Source organism: Falco biarmicus, chromosome 4 (assembly GCF_023638135.1).
Source record: "Falco biarmicus isolate bFalBia1 chromosome 4, bFalBia1.pri, whole genome shotgun sequence".
Taxonomy (NCBI): domain Eukaryota; kingdom Metazoa; phylum Chordata; class Aves; order Falconiformes; family Falconidae; genus Falco; species Falco biarmicus.
Genome location: NC_079291.1, coordinates 96,710,126 through 96,725,769, shown reverse-complemented (window position 1 = coordinate 96,725,769; position 15,644 = coordinate 96,710,126). Strand labels below are relative to the sequence as shown.

The window sequence follows — 15,644 nt, the reverse complement described above, 5'->3', positions numbered from 1 at the left end:
CTGACCTAGATCAAACAAGTTACCTGCACGTATTTTCCAGAGCGGCTTCTTCAGAAAGCAACATGAAAATAACTTTTTTTGTTTACACAGGGAAATTTTGTGGGCTACCAGAAGCCAATGTTCTCACTGGTGAGAACAGGATGTCAAAGACCGGACCCTTTTTGCTACTCACATCGTTCTTGGGAGACTTAAGAAGGTTTATTTGCTCTGACTGGTCTTGACTCAACCTCCACCTTGCCAGGCTCTCCCAGCTCGCACGGCTCAGACGAGTGAAACCCCTCCCCAGCACACGCGTTCCCACTCCCAAAGTGAGTTGGAAGCAGCACTTGGGAAAAGGTTTTTGCTCATATCTGGCTCGAGCTGATCTCAACAGCATTTCACACTACAATTAACGCAGCTTTGGCCTCCGACGGCTAAGAAAAGGCTTTTATTTCCGAGACTTAAGAAAGATGTTTTGGGAAAAAAATTAACTTTAGAAACAAGCAACTCCCTCCCCACCTCCAATGCCATTGAAGCAGGGAGCAAATACAGCACTTAAATGGCAACATGACCAAACTCCAAGTAAATCCGCCCAAAAAGCAGAAAGGGCTGCAAAGGGGCCAGCCACGCTTCCCACCAGCAACCCCGGGAGGCACGTCCCCTCCCCACCCGCAGCCCTGGTGGCATGTCCGAGGGTGCTTTTTGGATACTGACCTCATTGTCGTGCGGTGGCAGCTGGTGCAAAAGCTGCTTTATGCGAGATTTTTCTCCTGGGCTGTTGACATAGGGGACCTTGTCCTCAGGCAGGCAGCTGTAGTACTGGTGCACCTACGGAGCAAGAGAGGCAACTGCAGTGGGGCTCCCCGGCTGAGCCCGTGCCTGGCCAGTAGCCACCCCCCGAGCCAGCGGGCACCAGGTTTTCCCCACGATTTGGAGCAGGGAAATGCAGCTAGGCGCTGCTTTGGGTTTATTGCCTTTCCTCCACCGAGAAAGAGGGCTGGCAGCCCCGGCAAGGCAGTGGAGCTCATTACCGTTTGCTCGGTCAGCCTCCATAGCGTTAGCATGTTTCGCCGGCTGCAGGGATGTGTCGGCACCTGCCTCGGCAGGGGAGGTTAAAAAGGCTGCGCCCCGGCAGCCTCCGTGTTGCCGGCTATCGCAGCCTCCACCTCCATCAAACCCCTCCGGGCTTTTTTCTGCAGCAATTTGTGGAAATAAACAGCAGATAAAATCTGTTGGAAGGCTTGGTTTTTCTCTTTCGTCTCAGAGCGTATAATTAAAATTGGCTATTAAAAAGGCAGCATGGTGGGGCATGGCATGCCCGGCGCTGGAGGAGCCCGGTGGCAGCCCAGAGAGGAAGCACACCCTGAACCCCAGTGTCTCTCCTCCGACTGCCACACCTGGAACGTGTGCTCAAGGGCCGGGCCAGGCACCAGGATGCGAGTCACTGGCCAGGGATCAGCTCCGAAATGGCCACGGTGACTTGAGCCGCTTGGGAAGAAACAGGAGAAGGTACAGGTAAGGGAAAGCTCGGCCGGGATCGGGAGTCTCCGCAGCCCCGGATGCCTCCGGATGCTCGGGCAGAAGTAGAGGGCTGGATGGCTTCCTTAAATCCACACTTGGCTAGAGAGATGCAAACTGTTTTCCTGATGTATACAGCTTTCCCCCTTCGCTGCGGTGGGATTAACCCCCTGAGATGCCCCCTTGGCTCTCAGACGCTGCAGCAATTGATTTCAGAGCGGCTGCACCGCCTGCAGCTTTTGCAGGGCTTTCCCCAAATGACGTTCACTTTGCAGTGGCTTCTGATCAGCTTTGTCCCTCGCTGTATGCTTTGGGCTCTGGCCTAGAAAGCGCCACCTGGGCTGGCACTCCCCAGAGGAACCTTGTCTGCCCGCACAACCCCACAGCATCTGCGGGATGACAAGCTACCGTCGGTCACCACAAGGGACAGGGACACAGAGGCAGGTCACACAGGGCTGGCTGGCAGGGGAGCTCACCCATGGGCTCGCAGCCTGCTGGGGGTGGCTCATGCAGGGAGGCACCATCAACAGGAAGAAATATTTTTTTTATTCCAGAATAAATACCCAAACCTTGCGTTATTCAGGAATAATTACTCTGCATTCAGCTCACTCCCTGCTCTCATTCAGAACTACCTGCAAGCAGAGCTGCTCCAACGCTTGCAATCGCATTTCTCAGTTTACAGTTCCTCCTCAGACCAACCCTAACATCCACCTTTCCCTGTCACCAAGTTTTGCAGAAAGGGAGATTTTTAGCAGATTTCTGCCCGTAACTCTGCAGTGCTGACGACAGGGAACTGCCCATGTCATGAAGCTAAGGAACACGCATAGGCCACTGCGAAACCCTAAATTTGTTTTGCTACGGCATAGCAGAAACAGACCCACCAGCTACGGAAACTGTCAAAGAAAGAAAGGCTGCTAAGCATTTTATGTTAAAAGGAAAACAAACTATGTACATTAGAACACTTACTTTGCATTTATAGAGCATCCTTCATCCAGGGACATCAAAGCACATTAAAAACACTTAAATTCTTTTGACGCGCTACACGAGGTAGCAAATCAACGTACTAGAAAGCACTATGTGCAGCACAATGACGTTAAACGAGCTCCCTGTCTTCATGCAGCTAGTCTGTAGCAGTGCTCGCAGCCGAAAATCTCGCGGCGATGCCCCTGTTGCCATACCTTTTACCGGGCTGCCAGAATACTTCCCGGCCGGCACAGGCGCCTGCTGACTTCTCTTGCCAAATTCCCCACGTGCAGACAGGCTGCTCGCTTTCCCCTGGGCTCAGGTTGGTTAGCTTGTGTTTTCCTTTCTTGCAATGAAGTTTTTTTGCCCACTGAGTCCTTGAAGTTGGCATAGACCAGAAATTACTTTTTTTTTTTTTCTGAAGAGATGCCAAATTCCATCAGGCTGCTCTGGCTCCTCAAGCACTGAGCTGTAAGACGCTCACCCTGGGCGAAAAGCAGGGATGCGAGTTCTTCCTTCAGCAACCTGGGTGCTGCCTTGCCGGAGCCCGGTGAGGCAAGACATACGTGCTCAGCTCCACTCCTGCTTCCGCTGGGAAGTTTTCCATTTAGTCTCAGCAGGTCCGCAGGAACCAGCTCCCATCACACCAGCAGCATAGCTCGGCAGGGATGGGCAATTTGGTTTCAAAAGCAAAACAAAATAAACGTAACAGGCTCCAACCTGCGATTTGTTGCTTGAAATAACCTGAAAGGGTTTGCTTTGGATCCACATCAGCCATGGCGAGCTGCCACAGGGGTGCTCACGATGAGGATGGAGCAGGGCAGCTGTCAGTCCTTGCCCAGAGCCTGCGGGACATCTCATGAGGAGAAAACCCTTTCCTTATGCCTGCCGATGGCTTCCTCCAGTGTTGCCTTTACATCTACCATCCCTCCTGGGGACACACCTGAACCGGGGGGATGATCAGATCCTTTTAACCGGGACACCACTCCTATCCAAAGAGGTCCAGCCAGAGTGCAGACGAGGAGCAGAAGGACACCCCTTCCCTGGGCTGATGTTAACCCAGGCCTGTGCAAATACATGCTCTCATCCATCACCCGCTCCCCATGGGATGCACCCAGCCCCCTGGACAGGAGAGCCAAGCCCGGGAGGGATGGGGTCCCAGGCTGCCAGTGTTCCCTGCCTCTGTGCTCACGTGGCTGCTGACAGCATCTCTGACCCTGCCAGTAAGTGGCTGGCTGTTGGGCTGGCACTGCCCGGTTGTGATGCTCAAGAATAAGGAAAAATAAAGAAGGAAAGGGGGGATTCTCAGATCAGTCTGGCTTTTCAGGGAAAAGGTCTGTAGAAAATGCTAACATGTCAAAAACCGAAAACTGCTCAGTCTGCACTTCACTTTTGTACAAAAGGTCGCTGTTTTCCATTAAAATAACTCTTCTTCTGTCCAGCTCCAGTTTGGAGCACGCACAAGCCTTTGTAGCTAGTGAGCCTTGCAGGGCCATTGTGGCCAAAGGGCCTGATCCAGACCCCCCAGGCACCAGCATATGGCTCCTCACCGATCCTACAGGCTCTGCAACATGAGCTGCACCTAGATAAGGAAAACAGTGTGGGGCAACGACCCAGGATGGATAACATTTCCCCTTTAAAGCATACGGTATCTTCAACTGTTTTATTATTAAATACTTCTGCCATACAAGACAGCATGTCCACATCCTGCTATTTCCCCTTGCAACAGATCTGCTCTGCCCACAATTATCCTAACAAGCATCATTAACACACAGCAGCCACTTGTGGGGCCAGGCTAGGCTTCATCCTCGGTTTCCCCGCCTGCCCCTATTTGCTCCGGCCTCTACTCACATCTGGATGTGAGAAACCCTAGAGGAATCTGGAACACATCAGGCTGAGTTAAAATAAGGCTCCAGACAATGTCACGAGGCCCTGGCTGTGATGGGGAAGGCGGGCTGGCCGTGGGTGCCGCGGCACGCTGGCCGGCTGGGCAAGCCCCATCCTGCCCTGGGGAAGGTCTCCCAGGTGCTCGGACAGGCTCTGCGCTGGGAGAACCCGGCACAGCAGATATCCATCTTCCCAGGGTGTTATTCTCACCTTCAAAAGGAAAACATCCAAACGCCAAGTTTTGCTAACAGAAAACGGTAGACATTTTGGAAATTAACAGCTGCTTAGAGCTAAAAGGGGGTGTGTGTGTGCAAGGGGTGGGTGGGTGGGGAAGATAGAAATTAAAAAAGAAAGAAACCAGGAGAAAGGAAAGAACGTAATGTAAAAGGAGGGTAGGAAAATGCCTTTAAAGTGGAGCCAACTTTATTCAAAGGCACTGAGGAAAGTAATTACATTAGTTTACAAATGCCTTTGTGTTCTGCAGTCTTCCTAGGTTTGGGGTGTGTTTCTAGTTTAACTTTGACAGTTTACAAACCTACCCTGGCCCTGCTAAATAAAGGCAGGACTGCACCTTCTCCTGGCAGTCCCACGGGTGACCAAAGGCAAAAAAACCCATCTGAGCATATTTGCAAGCAGTCTTAAACCCTCTCCTAGAAGAAAAAGTTTGCAAACAACCTGTGAATTTAAGCCATTGATGAAGGATCTCTTTGATCAATGAATTAAACGAGGTGGAGGGGAAACACCACCTTTCTCTACAAAGTAATTGCTGTTGGGAAGTAGCACTCGGTTGTACTCGCCCAAGTACAACACCCCTACTAAAAGCACCCACCAAACCGGGCTGTTTGGGATGACTGTACTGCTGGGATGGACTGCAAAGAGTTCGCGGTGTCCTGGCGTGGCTCACCTGATGGGTGCCGACTTGCTCGGCCATGACAGCTCTGGCACATCCAGCTGGGCAATCCCACCTGGCTTTCATGAAACCAAACAGCAAAACCAGCTGCAAGGCTTTTGCACAGAGCCCTGTGAGGGCAGCATGTGCTGCTCTGTGTGCAGCAGAGCGCCCAAACACAGATGTCCCCAAAAAGGGGACCTTGGTGGGTCAGCCACTGCTCAGGTACGCACAGTAAATCATCACATGTAGCGGAGTCGGTTCCAAATCCAGGCACGCTAGCATTCTCCAGTGTCCCCCAGTGCCCAGGACAGCGTCATTTCCCCTGGGACCATGCCAGGGGTCCCACAGCCCTGGCAGCCCACACCACACCACCTGGGGATGTACCACAGCGGCACAGGTACACAAGGATGTGCAGGGTAGTGTCTGCCGATGCGTGTGCGTGTGTGCCCACTGATGGTCCTGTCCCCTGGCTCGCTGTGTGCCAGCCCCCCTGAGCTTTGGCTGCAGCAGGAGGAAGGCGGCCAGTCGCCCTGACAAGCCCGTGCTGGCCTGGGCAAGCAGGGCTGGTCCCACGGCTTGCCTGCTCCTCCCCAGTGCTGGCTTTTTAATGGCACGTCAGGCATTCAGTGATCTTCTGCACTTAGAATTGACAGAGAAACAAATCTGGTGTCTTTGGTATTTCTCTCATTCCTGTTGGCCTTCGTTGGAAAGTCAAAGGGGAAAAAAATCCCAATGAGCCACACGCAAATAACCCTCTCAACACCCTGCAAAATGTTGCAAGTGCTTGTACACAGAGGCTCACACACAAGCTCCACAGATGATAGCACGTGTGAAACTGGAAAATGGGTTCAGTGTGCTTTGGCCTGAGTCTGGCACATCCTCCTTTTCTGTGGCCATTAGGATACAAAGCACTTATTTATTTCTTGAAGCAAAACAATCCTTGCAGCAAGGCCAGATGCTCCGAAACAGAGAGGAGAGGGAACCGCTGGCTGGATCCACTGAGCGCTGGGATGCAGCCAGGCACGCACCCTGGGAGGGAGTTGGGGTCCCCCCCCGACCCCGAGACTCTGCAGCCCTGGCTAGGAGAAGACCGTTATCACCCCCAGACCCATGAATGCGCCTGCATGCCGGCCCACGGCGGTGGGAGGCAGATGCAATCCCTGGCGCCGGGCGGTCCGGCGCCCCGCAATGCTGGGTTTGCTCTCGGAAACCCGCTCCCAAGTCGCAGGGACAAAGGCAGGGAACAAAGGAAAAATCATCTTCCTAAATGCTATTTGTTCTGGCACACTCTGCAGCTCTCTGTGTGCTGCTCTCCCACGGCTAACAGTAGCCGAGGCGTTTGAGTGTCGCTGCTCACCAGTTGAGAACGACATCCATCCCTGCCAAGCCTTTGGAGCCGTTCTTGGTCTGTAAGAGATCTCGCGGAAACATTGCTTCCTGCTGGCATCAAAGGAGAACATTTGAATGAAGGCTGTACATCCACAAGTTTCAGATTTGTGAAAGCGCATGCCACGATTCTTCTTTTTTAAGCAGAAATCAAATTTGGTTTAAAAGGAGCCAGAAACGGTGCTTTCAAAAGCAGCTGAGAGTGGTCTTTGTGTTGCAAGGTACTGACTAGCAAAGCTGCTCTTGCACCACTCGGAGTCCTCTGGAGCACCAGCAATTATAATAATCTGCTGCATTGATCGTAGCTGATAATTCCCCTGGGCATGCCACTTAAAATGCTCCTGTATTTATAAGGCACAGGGTAGCACACTAGAGTAACACCGCAACAAGGAGAGCTGTAATTGTTTGCTGGAATAAAGCTCCAGGACAAGTTTATATTGTGTAGTCCAGGGTTCTTCTGCTTTCTTTTGCACTCCCTGCCCTTCCCTGCCTCTCCCCTCCGCTGACCACCACCCACTTCAAATTTAAGAACGGAGCAAACCATGTCAGGTGAGTGGGTTTGTTTCCACGGCCCACCAAAGGAAGCCAATTCCCTGCCTGATAGTAAAATTGTTCAAGGATTAAATAATTTTAACAGCTTCCATCAGCTCACCACGATCAGGCAAACACCCCAGGATACGGACACGGAGCAAAAGCCCAGACGCATGGTTTTGCTACGGCTTTTTTTTTTTGCAGCACAGCATGCACTCACACCTCCTCCATCCGCTCTGCTCCAGGGCAGAGGGAACAGCTCCAGGATCTCTGAACCTGTCCCAGCCGCCCCTAAGTCACACAGCACTGGCATCGCACACAGAAAAAAGCATTTTGTGTGCGGGATTGCTACTCCATCCAGCTGGGAAGCATTGGGCACGGTTCGATGCCTGGAGGCTGGATTTAGACTGTTCCAACCTTGAAATAAGAGCCGCTAACTGCCAGGCTATTTAGATACCCAAAGAGTTCACTGGGGAGGTGATGGACTTAGCGCTACCTCAAAGTGAAACCGGAGAGCTTTTAAAAATGTGCTGAAATGCAGCTTTGGGGTAAAATACTACAGCATGCATGTGTGCAAGGGGGCAGAGCGAGAGGCAGCCGCAGCTTCTAGCTGGTGTATGTGAGTTGCAGCTCCTCTTCAGCACCCTCAGCCTCCCCAGCGCTGGGCTCTGCTCTCAGGATCAGGATCTACCAAGGAAGGTAGAGCTCATCATGGGGCTTCTGCCCTTCCTCTACCTGGCTGTAAATTAGCTTATCTGCTTCCCGTTACTGCACAGGCTTGGGGCACAGGGTTGCTTTGGTCTCTCTTGTTCCTTCCTTGCTGCATGCAAGACTTTAGTCTCTGGAGGAGCGAAAGAGTTTGCTGAACTTACAGGGCTGAGAAAGGACGAGAAAGTAAAATGCACTTGACCGTGACACATAGGCACAAATGAGGCACACATCCCCCAGAGACAACTTTGCCCTGATAATGGACTTTCTACCACACCGAGGTGGTGAAAATGGGTATCTTTAGGTAAGGTGTAAATGCATGTTCAGTGTAGGCTCATCTCTGCTCTCCTTTCCTCACTTTGTGACCTGAACAGCAACTGTTGAAGCTTGCAGGTTTTATAACTCGGGCCCTTGCTATAGGTCTTGCAAAAGATCCAGAACAGGAATCAACACGTACGTTAGCCCCTGTGTAAATTCCCCGTGACAGCTACAAGTTTCACACTACACTGCAAAGCTCTTGGGGTCCAAGCTCTAATGGCTACCTTAGAAGAAAAATGGTCCCCTGAACCTTCATGGTACTAACTATAGCTCAGATGAGATTTTAATAACTTTTTAAGGGACTCAATCAAAGCAACTTTGCAGACAGCAAGAGGGAATTAAGTTCTTGCGGCACATACAAGGGTCTTGAATGTTGGCATGCTGGAGCCATACAGAAAGCCGCACCGCAGCTGAAGTAGAGCTCCATCTTTTGTTTAACTGGAAATCTGTGCCCATAACCAGCTGCTCCTATTATTGAGACACAATAAAGACAGAAATACTCAAAAATCCCTTGTATTCAGAAATCCAAGCTGGCATGTTATAACCCCTTTGGATTTCTCCAAACCACAGGCCCAAGGAATTCCAAGACTGAACATTCACATGTATTTACACATGCCTTGCCTAAAAATGTGAAAAACACATCATAAAAGTACTTATTTTTAAGCATCTGCCCTCAAACTTATGTCAGTGCAAGGAGGATCAGCTGTCGGACTGCCAGCCCCAGCAGACAAACTGGCTCCCAAAATTGCCTTCCCCCGTTTTTGCAGCCAGACCCAGTCTGGGATTTTGCTTTGCTGAGGACACGTCTCTGTTGGTGCCTGCCCATTTCAGGACTTTCACACTTACTTTTTTATCGGACCATCGAACGGCAGCAGGAAAAAAAAATAAAAAATTCTCCAAGCCCACATCCCAAGCTTCTGTCTCGCCTCCCATACAGCCACCTCTCCCATTCCCATCTGCATCCGTACCTTACAGAAGAGAAGTCCCTCTTCTGCCATAAGACAACTTCTCATTCAAGTCCAATCCAAGCAGGATCAGAGCCCACAGGAGCCTCTTGGCCATCCTGCGTAGGTGACAGCTATTGCAAGAAACCATGTTTTCTAATCACGTTGTAATTTATGGAGCTCAGCCTTGGGTTTTTACCCGTCGCTCTCCCTGTTGGCAGGTTGCCGCTGAGCCTTACACCTCTGATGGTTTGAAACCTCTTCCAATTTCCTGCCTGAATGCATTTGGAGCCAGTTTATAACCGTGTTCTTGTGCCAAAGCTGGAGCTTGAATAACTGCTCTTCCTCATCTAATGCATAGGGAATGATCACAACCCTTCGATTTGTGAGGCTGAACAAACCAAGCTCTTCTAGCCTCTTCAACGAAATAACATTTCCAGTCTCCTTCCAGTTTATAACCTTCTTTCTTGAGCAGAGATGTCATAATTTTTAGCCAGCTTTCCAGATGGATTTTTACCACACCTTATGCAGTGGTATTATAACATTTTTTTATATTACTACCTTCATCCCTGTGTTATAAACGTATTTAGAAATATATAATATTTATGGCTGTTGCGTAAAGCACTTTGTACTCCTGTACGCTGATGAGCCATAATATACGGGATAACTTTCAGCTCCACTCTTCAATGCAATGTCTGGATCGTTAGCTGTGAACACCAGGCCAACGCTTTTTTTCTCTTCAATAGTGGGTGTTAAGTAACCAACACGATTTTCACATGGTTGACACGTACCACAGATCAGCTGATGCCTGCATTAGCATCCAGGAATCCAGTGAGACCTTGTAGGTTTGAGTTGATTCCCCTCTAGATTATACTTAATAATTCAAGCTACGGATTGAAGGGACTCTCCAAATTCTGCAATGACCTGTGGAAACTGCCAAGAACCGATGTCATGTTTGTTGGCCAACCTCAGCCGCCTGAAATCCTGTAAATTGCTGCGTTGAGTGAGACGTGAGCACTGTCTCCCAAGAATAGCGAGGTAGGAAGGCTGTCGTCCAAGTATAATAAAAAAATTGCATTAGTCTTTCAGGGGACCACTTACCTCCCCAGCTCGTATGCTGCGTAGAGATTTTAATAAAGTAGAATATTGCAGAAAAAAGTTGTTTCGTTTCATCTGTTTCATGTCAAAGAAATATGACAGTGAAACAGCAGAAGGCAGAGAAAAATTCACTGCTTGCAAATCTGTATTTCCAGCCCAGCCTGACAGCAGTGTCCTCAGCCAGAGCGGAGCCCACCAGCTGCTCCGCAGCAGACATGAGCCTTTCAGAGGCTGCACATCACGCATGCACACCCGACTCATCGACCAGAAAGCCACAAGTCTGTCTGCAGCCTTGCACGGCTCCAGCAAGTTGCTGCAGAGGGACCCCCTACCCCCATGGGAAGCAAACGGCACCCTCCTGCCCCGCGGGCACTGGTAACTCCCGGAGAAATTCAGGGTGCTGCTCTTCACCCAGAGACAAGCCCCAGCCCTGCACTGTGGCTCTTTCACAGCCCAGAGAAGTCACACCTTGCTTTTGTCTCCTTAGTGGCTCATCTGACGGGGCAGGTCCCCAAAGGGCTGGCGGGTGAGCTACGCTGGAAGGATTTCAGTGCCTGTCTGTGGCTGCTTACGCTGCTCCTCATCTCCATGGTGATCAGAGGCAGGTCTGAAGTGGCAAATCTGCTAAAAGGCCCAGCAACGCTGACAGAGGGGTGTGATTAGAAAGCGGGTGTTTGTATCGGGGGCACCGTGGCAAGAAACAGATGCCAGAAGAACCTAAAAGTACATTAACCTGGGTAATGCATGAGATGTCAGTACCTGCTGCTAGAGCTAACGGACTTTAACTTTCTCCTTACACTCTAAACTCCCTGATGGCACGCTATTTCTTAAAAAGCACCTGAAGGATCAAAGAAGCATCCAGGTCTTCTGGAATATGTCACCACCATGCTGGAAGTGGGTTTCAATTGCTGTCCAGGCCATGCTGTACTCACCAGAAACCACGTCTAACTGGTCATGTGCCACCTGTCACTAAATACCTGTATTTCCACTCAGAGCTACAGGGGCATGGGGTACCTCAGGCTCCAGAAGCTACCAATGCGCCTGGACAGAAGATGGTGCTGAGAGCAGGTGGCATCAGCTTGGCCATGGTCCTCCAACTGGACTCCCAAAACCCAACTGGTTCATGTCCCCACAGCATGAAGGAACCACAAAGCTACCTCAGGACCGTCTGTACCTCTCCATACACCATGTCTTGTACCTCCTGGGAGGCACCAAGGCAGCCTCTGACAGAAGGAAGGTGACAGAAAACAAGACCACTGCCTGATTTGCACAACTGGATGGCACCAAACGAAACACACAGTGCTACGGAGTTTCAAGCAAGCACTAAGCAAGGTTTGTAAAGACAAGAAGAAAAAAAAACCAAACACCACCACCAAACAACTGGATTTTCTCTAATCAGACAGATAATATTTACAGCCTACGGGTGGTGCCAAAATATTTCAGGAAATGCCTAAGCCCACGTGAATAAAAGCTCAGGAAAACACAATATTTAAGGACAGCAACTAAAACACTGAGAATGAAAGCTTTCCACCCTCTCCCAGCCTCCTTACACAGTTTAAAATGATTGCCATAGCAATTATCAGGGCTAAGCTCATTTTGCAATCTCCACTGTGAATTAAGTTCTGAGTCGAACATGTAAAAGATCAGCATAAAACCCAAATGAATCACGTAAACTGCAAGGAGCAGAAATCAATGCACACTCCACACAGACAGCATGCTGAGGTCTAATCCATCCCGTTCAGTTCCTGTACCCAGAGGCTTGAACTTCATTTGAGCCATTCCTCCTGGTAAGGCACAAACATCATGCTTAAAAAACCCAGCCCCAACGACTGTGGCCCATTTTTCAGAGTAATCTACCAGCTTTGCCTGCCTGCCCCAGGCTTACTGCAGAGCAGAGTGCTCCAGGAGGGCAGGACACGAGTCCTGCTGGAGTCCCATCACTTTTTTTCCCCATGAAACAGCAGTAGGCACGTCTGCATCTGTTCCCTTGCACCATCACAACAAATCCCATCCTGGAAGTATTTTGTTTCCCTCCCTCAATTACCAATCACATCTCCAGACACAGAAAACCACAAGTTCTGCAAGGATCGCATCTCTGTTTTGTTTCAATTGTGCGTTCAGACCAGACCTGGCTCTATAGTGCACCCAGAAACAGCCACATGCAACAAGCACTCACACCCCTAGAAGAAAAATCAGGGCAACTATTTCAAAAAAGTATATTAAAACAATTTATTTCAGGTCACTCGGTGGTGTTGTCCTTACCTGCTCAGGCTTCAGGCCGGGGGGGACCCATGCGTACTCCTCCAAGGCACAGCCCGAGTCATCGTCAGAAGTTGAATTCCTCTGGAAGTCAAACATGAGCTTCGTGACGGTCTTCTCCATCTCCAGAGGCATAACTGTTACGATGTGCTCTTCCTGGGAGCACTTACAGTGAAGGCAAATCTTCCTGCAAGGGGAGCAGAGAGGAAAAAGAGCAGATGCCCCGGTGAGTTGCACTTTAAATAAGAAAGCAAAGCAATTCCTGCCAGTTGCTGGCCTGCAGATACTAAACTCAACCTTTTTTATGCACAGGCATTTTCTAACACAGGATTTGCCTCTCTTACAAGGACGAAATGAAAGTCCATATTTGCTGTAACAACACTTGGCACTCAAGCTGAGTCAGACTGCCTGATGTTTGGGGATATGTAATTGCTCGTCCCTTTACTGCACTGCATGGAGTATTTCCAGGGGCCAGCACAGGCAAGGGCCACACACCCGCCTGGTGCAGATCGGCGTGCCAGCCGGTAATTGCCGAGCAGTTACTGAATTTAGGACAGCTGAGTACTTGGCTAATATAGAAAATGGTGGATTGACTTGAAAACTGTGAATGACAAGTCCCTTTCACATGCTGATAGCATAGATTTGCTTATTAAAGTAGCATAAAAATTGATTATAGTCTGAACATATAAAGCTAAATTAAATTAAGGGAGGCTACAAAAACCACAGTCACACTACAACAGTATCTTAACTATCCAGCTTGACGGCACACACTGCAGCTCAGCGGCACACCAGCTCGCATGCTGCCCAAGACACAGACAGGGGCAGGGAAAGCACAAGAACTGAAAAAAACAGCCCACAGGTTGCAATTTAACAGCCGTTAGCTTAATTCACTGCAAACATCACTTCTTATCACTTCTTTTAAGTGTCTGTTCCTGCAGCCGGTGGTCTGTGGGAGATTTTCTCCATGTGCTTGAACCTGAGCATTTATCCGCAGGGCTGCTAGGACATCGCAACCCTTCACCAGGGGTAACAGCGAAGGACTAACCTGGCTGAAAACATCCCCCAGCCCCATAAAAAAGGTTAAAGAGAATGCTGGTAAAGTGGCTTCTTTTTCTGAAAATGCAATGTTCTTCCAAATATGGGTCAATGGTATGTATTTAAAATTAACCACACAGGATTCTGAATTAATTTGTGCTAATGAAATGCCACTGATTTCTGAGGAACGAGATACGGCTTCACTTGGGCAGCAGAAGGGGGACATCTCAGAAATAAGGTACCACACAAAAAGCAAGGGAATAGTTGCCGTTGCCATTGCAGGTTTCTCTGCTATAAGGTAAAGCACAGAAATTCACTTTCCTTCTTTTTCACCACTGCGTACAAGCCAGCTAAGCATACCAGCGCTCAGATCCAGATTTGAGTCTGAATTTCCATTTGTCCATTACAGCACAAGAATTGCACTCCAGCAAAAGTCAAGAGGCTCCGTTAAGTCAAGCCAGGGAGATTTGCCAGATTTTCCCATTTCCTGCCTTTCATCAGATCTAAACCACACAGCAACCCCCACGCACCCCAGCGTCTGGTTTGCGTCCAGTCGGAGAGTCTCAGTATTGCCTCTGGCTGTTACCTTAAAAAATAATCAAGGCAGAATTTCATGTGAATACTTTAATTAATCAGCTACCGTGGAAGGGCGCTCTGCCTCAGCAAAACCGCTAGTTTCTTTGCCGTTTCCATCTCACTTCATGATATGATTACAAGCAGCTCAACATGCAACGAGATGCTAAGAATACTTAATAGCTCCAGAGCCCCCCACTCGGTGTTGGAGATAGCCATTCTAACGGAGTTTAGGACTTCTTGGTCAAATTTTAATTTTCAGGGTAACAATCACAAGCTACAAAGGGAGACAAACCCAGTGGTCCATGCTCAGATAGCGGCAATGCTGGGAGCACAGGCATTGTGATGGGGAAAAAGCCAACCCGCACGTTTCTGCCCTCCTCCCCGCACCAAACGCATCCCCTCCGGGAGATGCAATACAGCAAGAGAGCATCAGAGGTCCTGGCTTTTAATAAATTAGATAAATCATGTCATCATAAGGACTTTAAATAACAATGCTGAAGAGTTAATAGGTGAGATGTATGATCAATTAGAACCCAGAAGTCAATCCAAACAACCGCCATCCCACAGTTCACACCACGTACAGCCAGGAGTGCGAGGACCAGCTCAGGAAGCTGATTTATCCCCACCCTGCACTCCTGCCCCATCCCAGGCAAGTGGGTACTGCCAGCAAGTGGCTTCTCCTGGTCAGAAAAGCAAAGGAGGAAAAGGAGACAGGTGGCCTGTCTACTCAGCAATGTCCCCAGGCCAGGACAACAGGCTCTGTAAAAACTTTGCACCATTAAAAACTGAGCATCTCCAGTCATGGGGTTTCTGTCACCTCCCAGGACAAACTGTATGAACTTTAAGATCTTGCCCCTGAGGTATTCAGTTCTCTTCCCTTCCTCTCATTAAAAGCAGAAGATTAACAGCTTTAATTACAATTATTTTCTTTACATTAGGCTATGTTGTTTCATGGGAACAATACTCAGTGTCCTGGGAGTGTCTTTCCACTTCTATGATAATAGTTTCCATGACTTCTTCACATAGGTCTCACTTACTCAACTTTATTTTATCATCTTCCAGCTCGCTATAATTAAAAATAATTCCCTGTAGTAAAAACTTAATATGATAATGTACATTTCAAATGTGAGATGAAATTGAAAAAGCAGTATCCCCCCACCACACTCAAAGCAGAGTGGCACTAAGTGAGACAATGCATGTGCCAGTGCTCGACGGCACGCATGATGACCAGAGCACCAACGTGCCATGGACGCCGGTGCTGCGGCAGAGGGCTGGTGGGTGTTGGAGAGGAGCAGGCCATGGCCAACAGCCCGCTCAGCTGATGAGGTTTGTTACTTATTAACGTGGGAAGAGTGGTGGAGCCTGGAGATGCTCAGCACATCGGGGTGCCACATACCTTGCCATATAAAGGATGCCACAGCTCAGGTGGAGTGGCATGTCCTGCAAAGGGAAACCCATTAGGCTTGGCTCTGGCCAGACACAAGCCTCACCTAACCACCACCAAAGCCTCATCAACAATGACTTGGGGGCAGAAAAGATCTTTGCACAGC

At 49.5% G+C, this 15,644-nt stretch overlaps 1 protein-coding gene across 2 annotated transcripts in view; it reads right to left on the bottom strand.

The window, feature by feature from the left end:
* Positions 1–15,644, bottom strand: part of PRICKLE2 (prickle planar cell polarity protein 2) — a 109,034-nt gene that overhangs the window by 18,689 nt on the left and 74,701 nt on the right. For both annotated transcript variants that reach the window (XM_056337969.1, XM_056337970.1), the window contains 2 exons: positions 12,487–12,670; positions 694–807 (listed from right to left, as the gene is read on the bottom strand). In XM_056337969.1, coding sequence (XP_056193944.1) covers positions 694–807; positions 12,487–12,670 — 298 coding nt within the window. The remainder of the gene's footprint in view (positions 1–693; positions 808–12,486; positions 12,671–15,644) is intronic.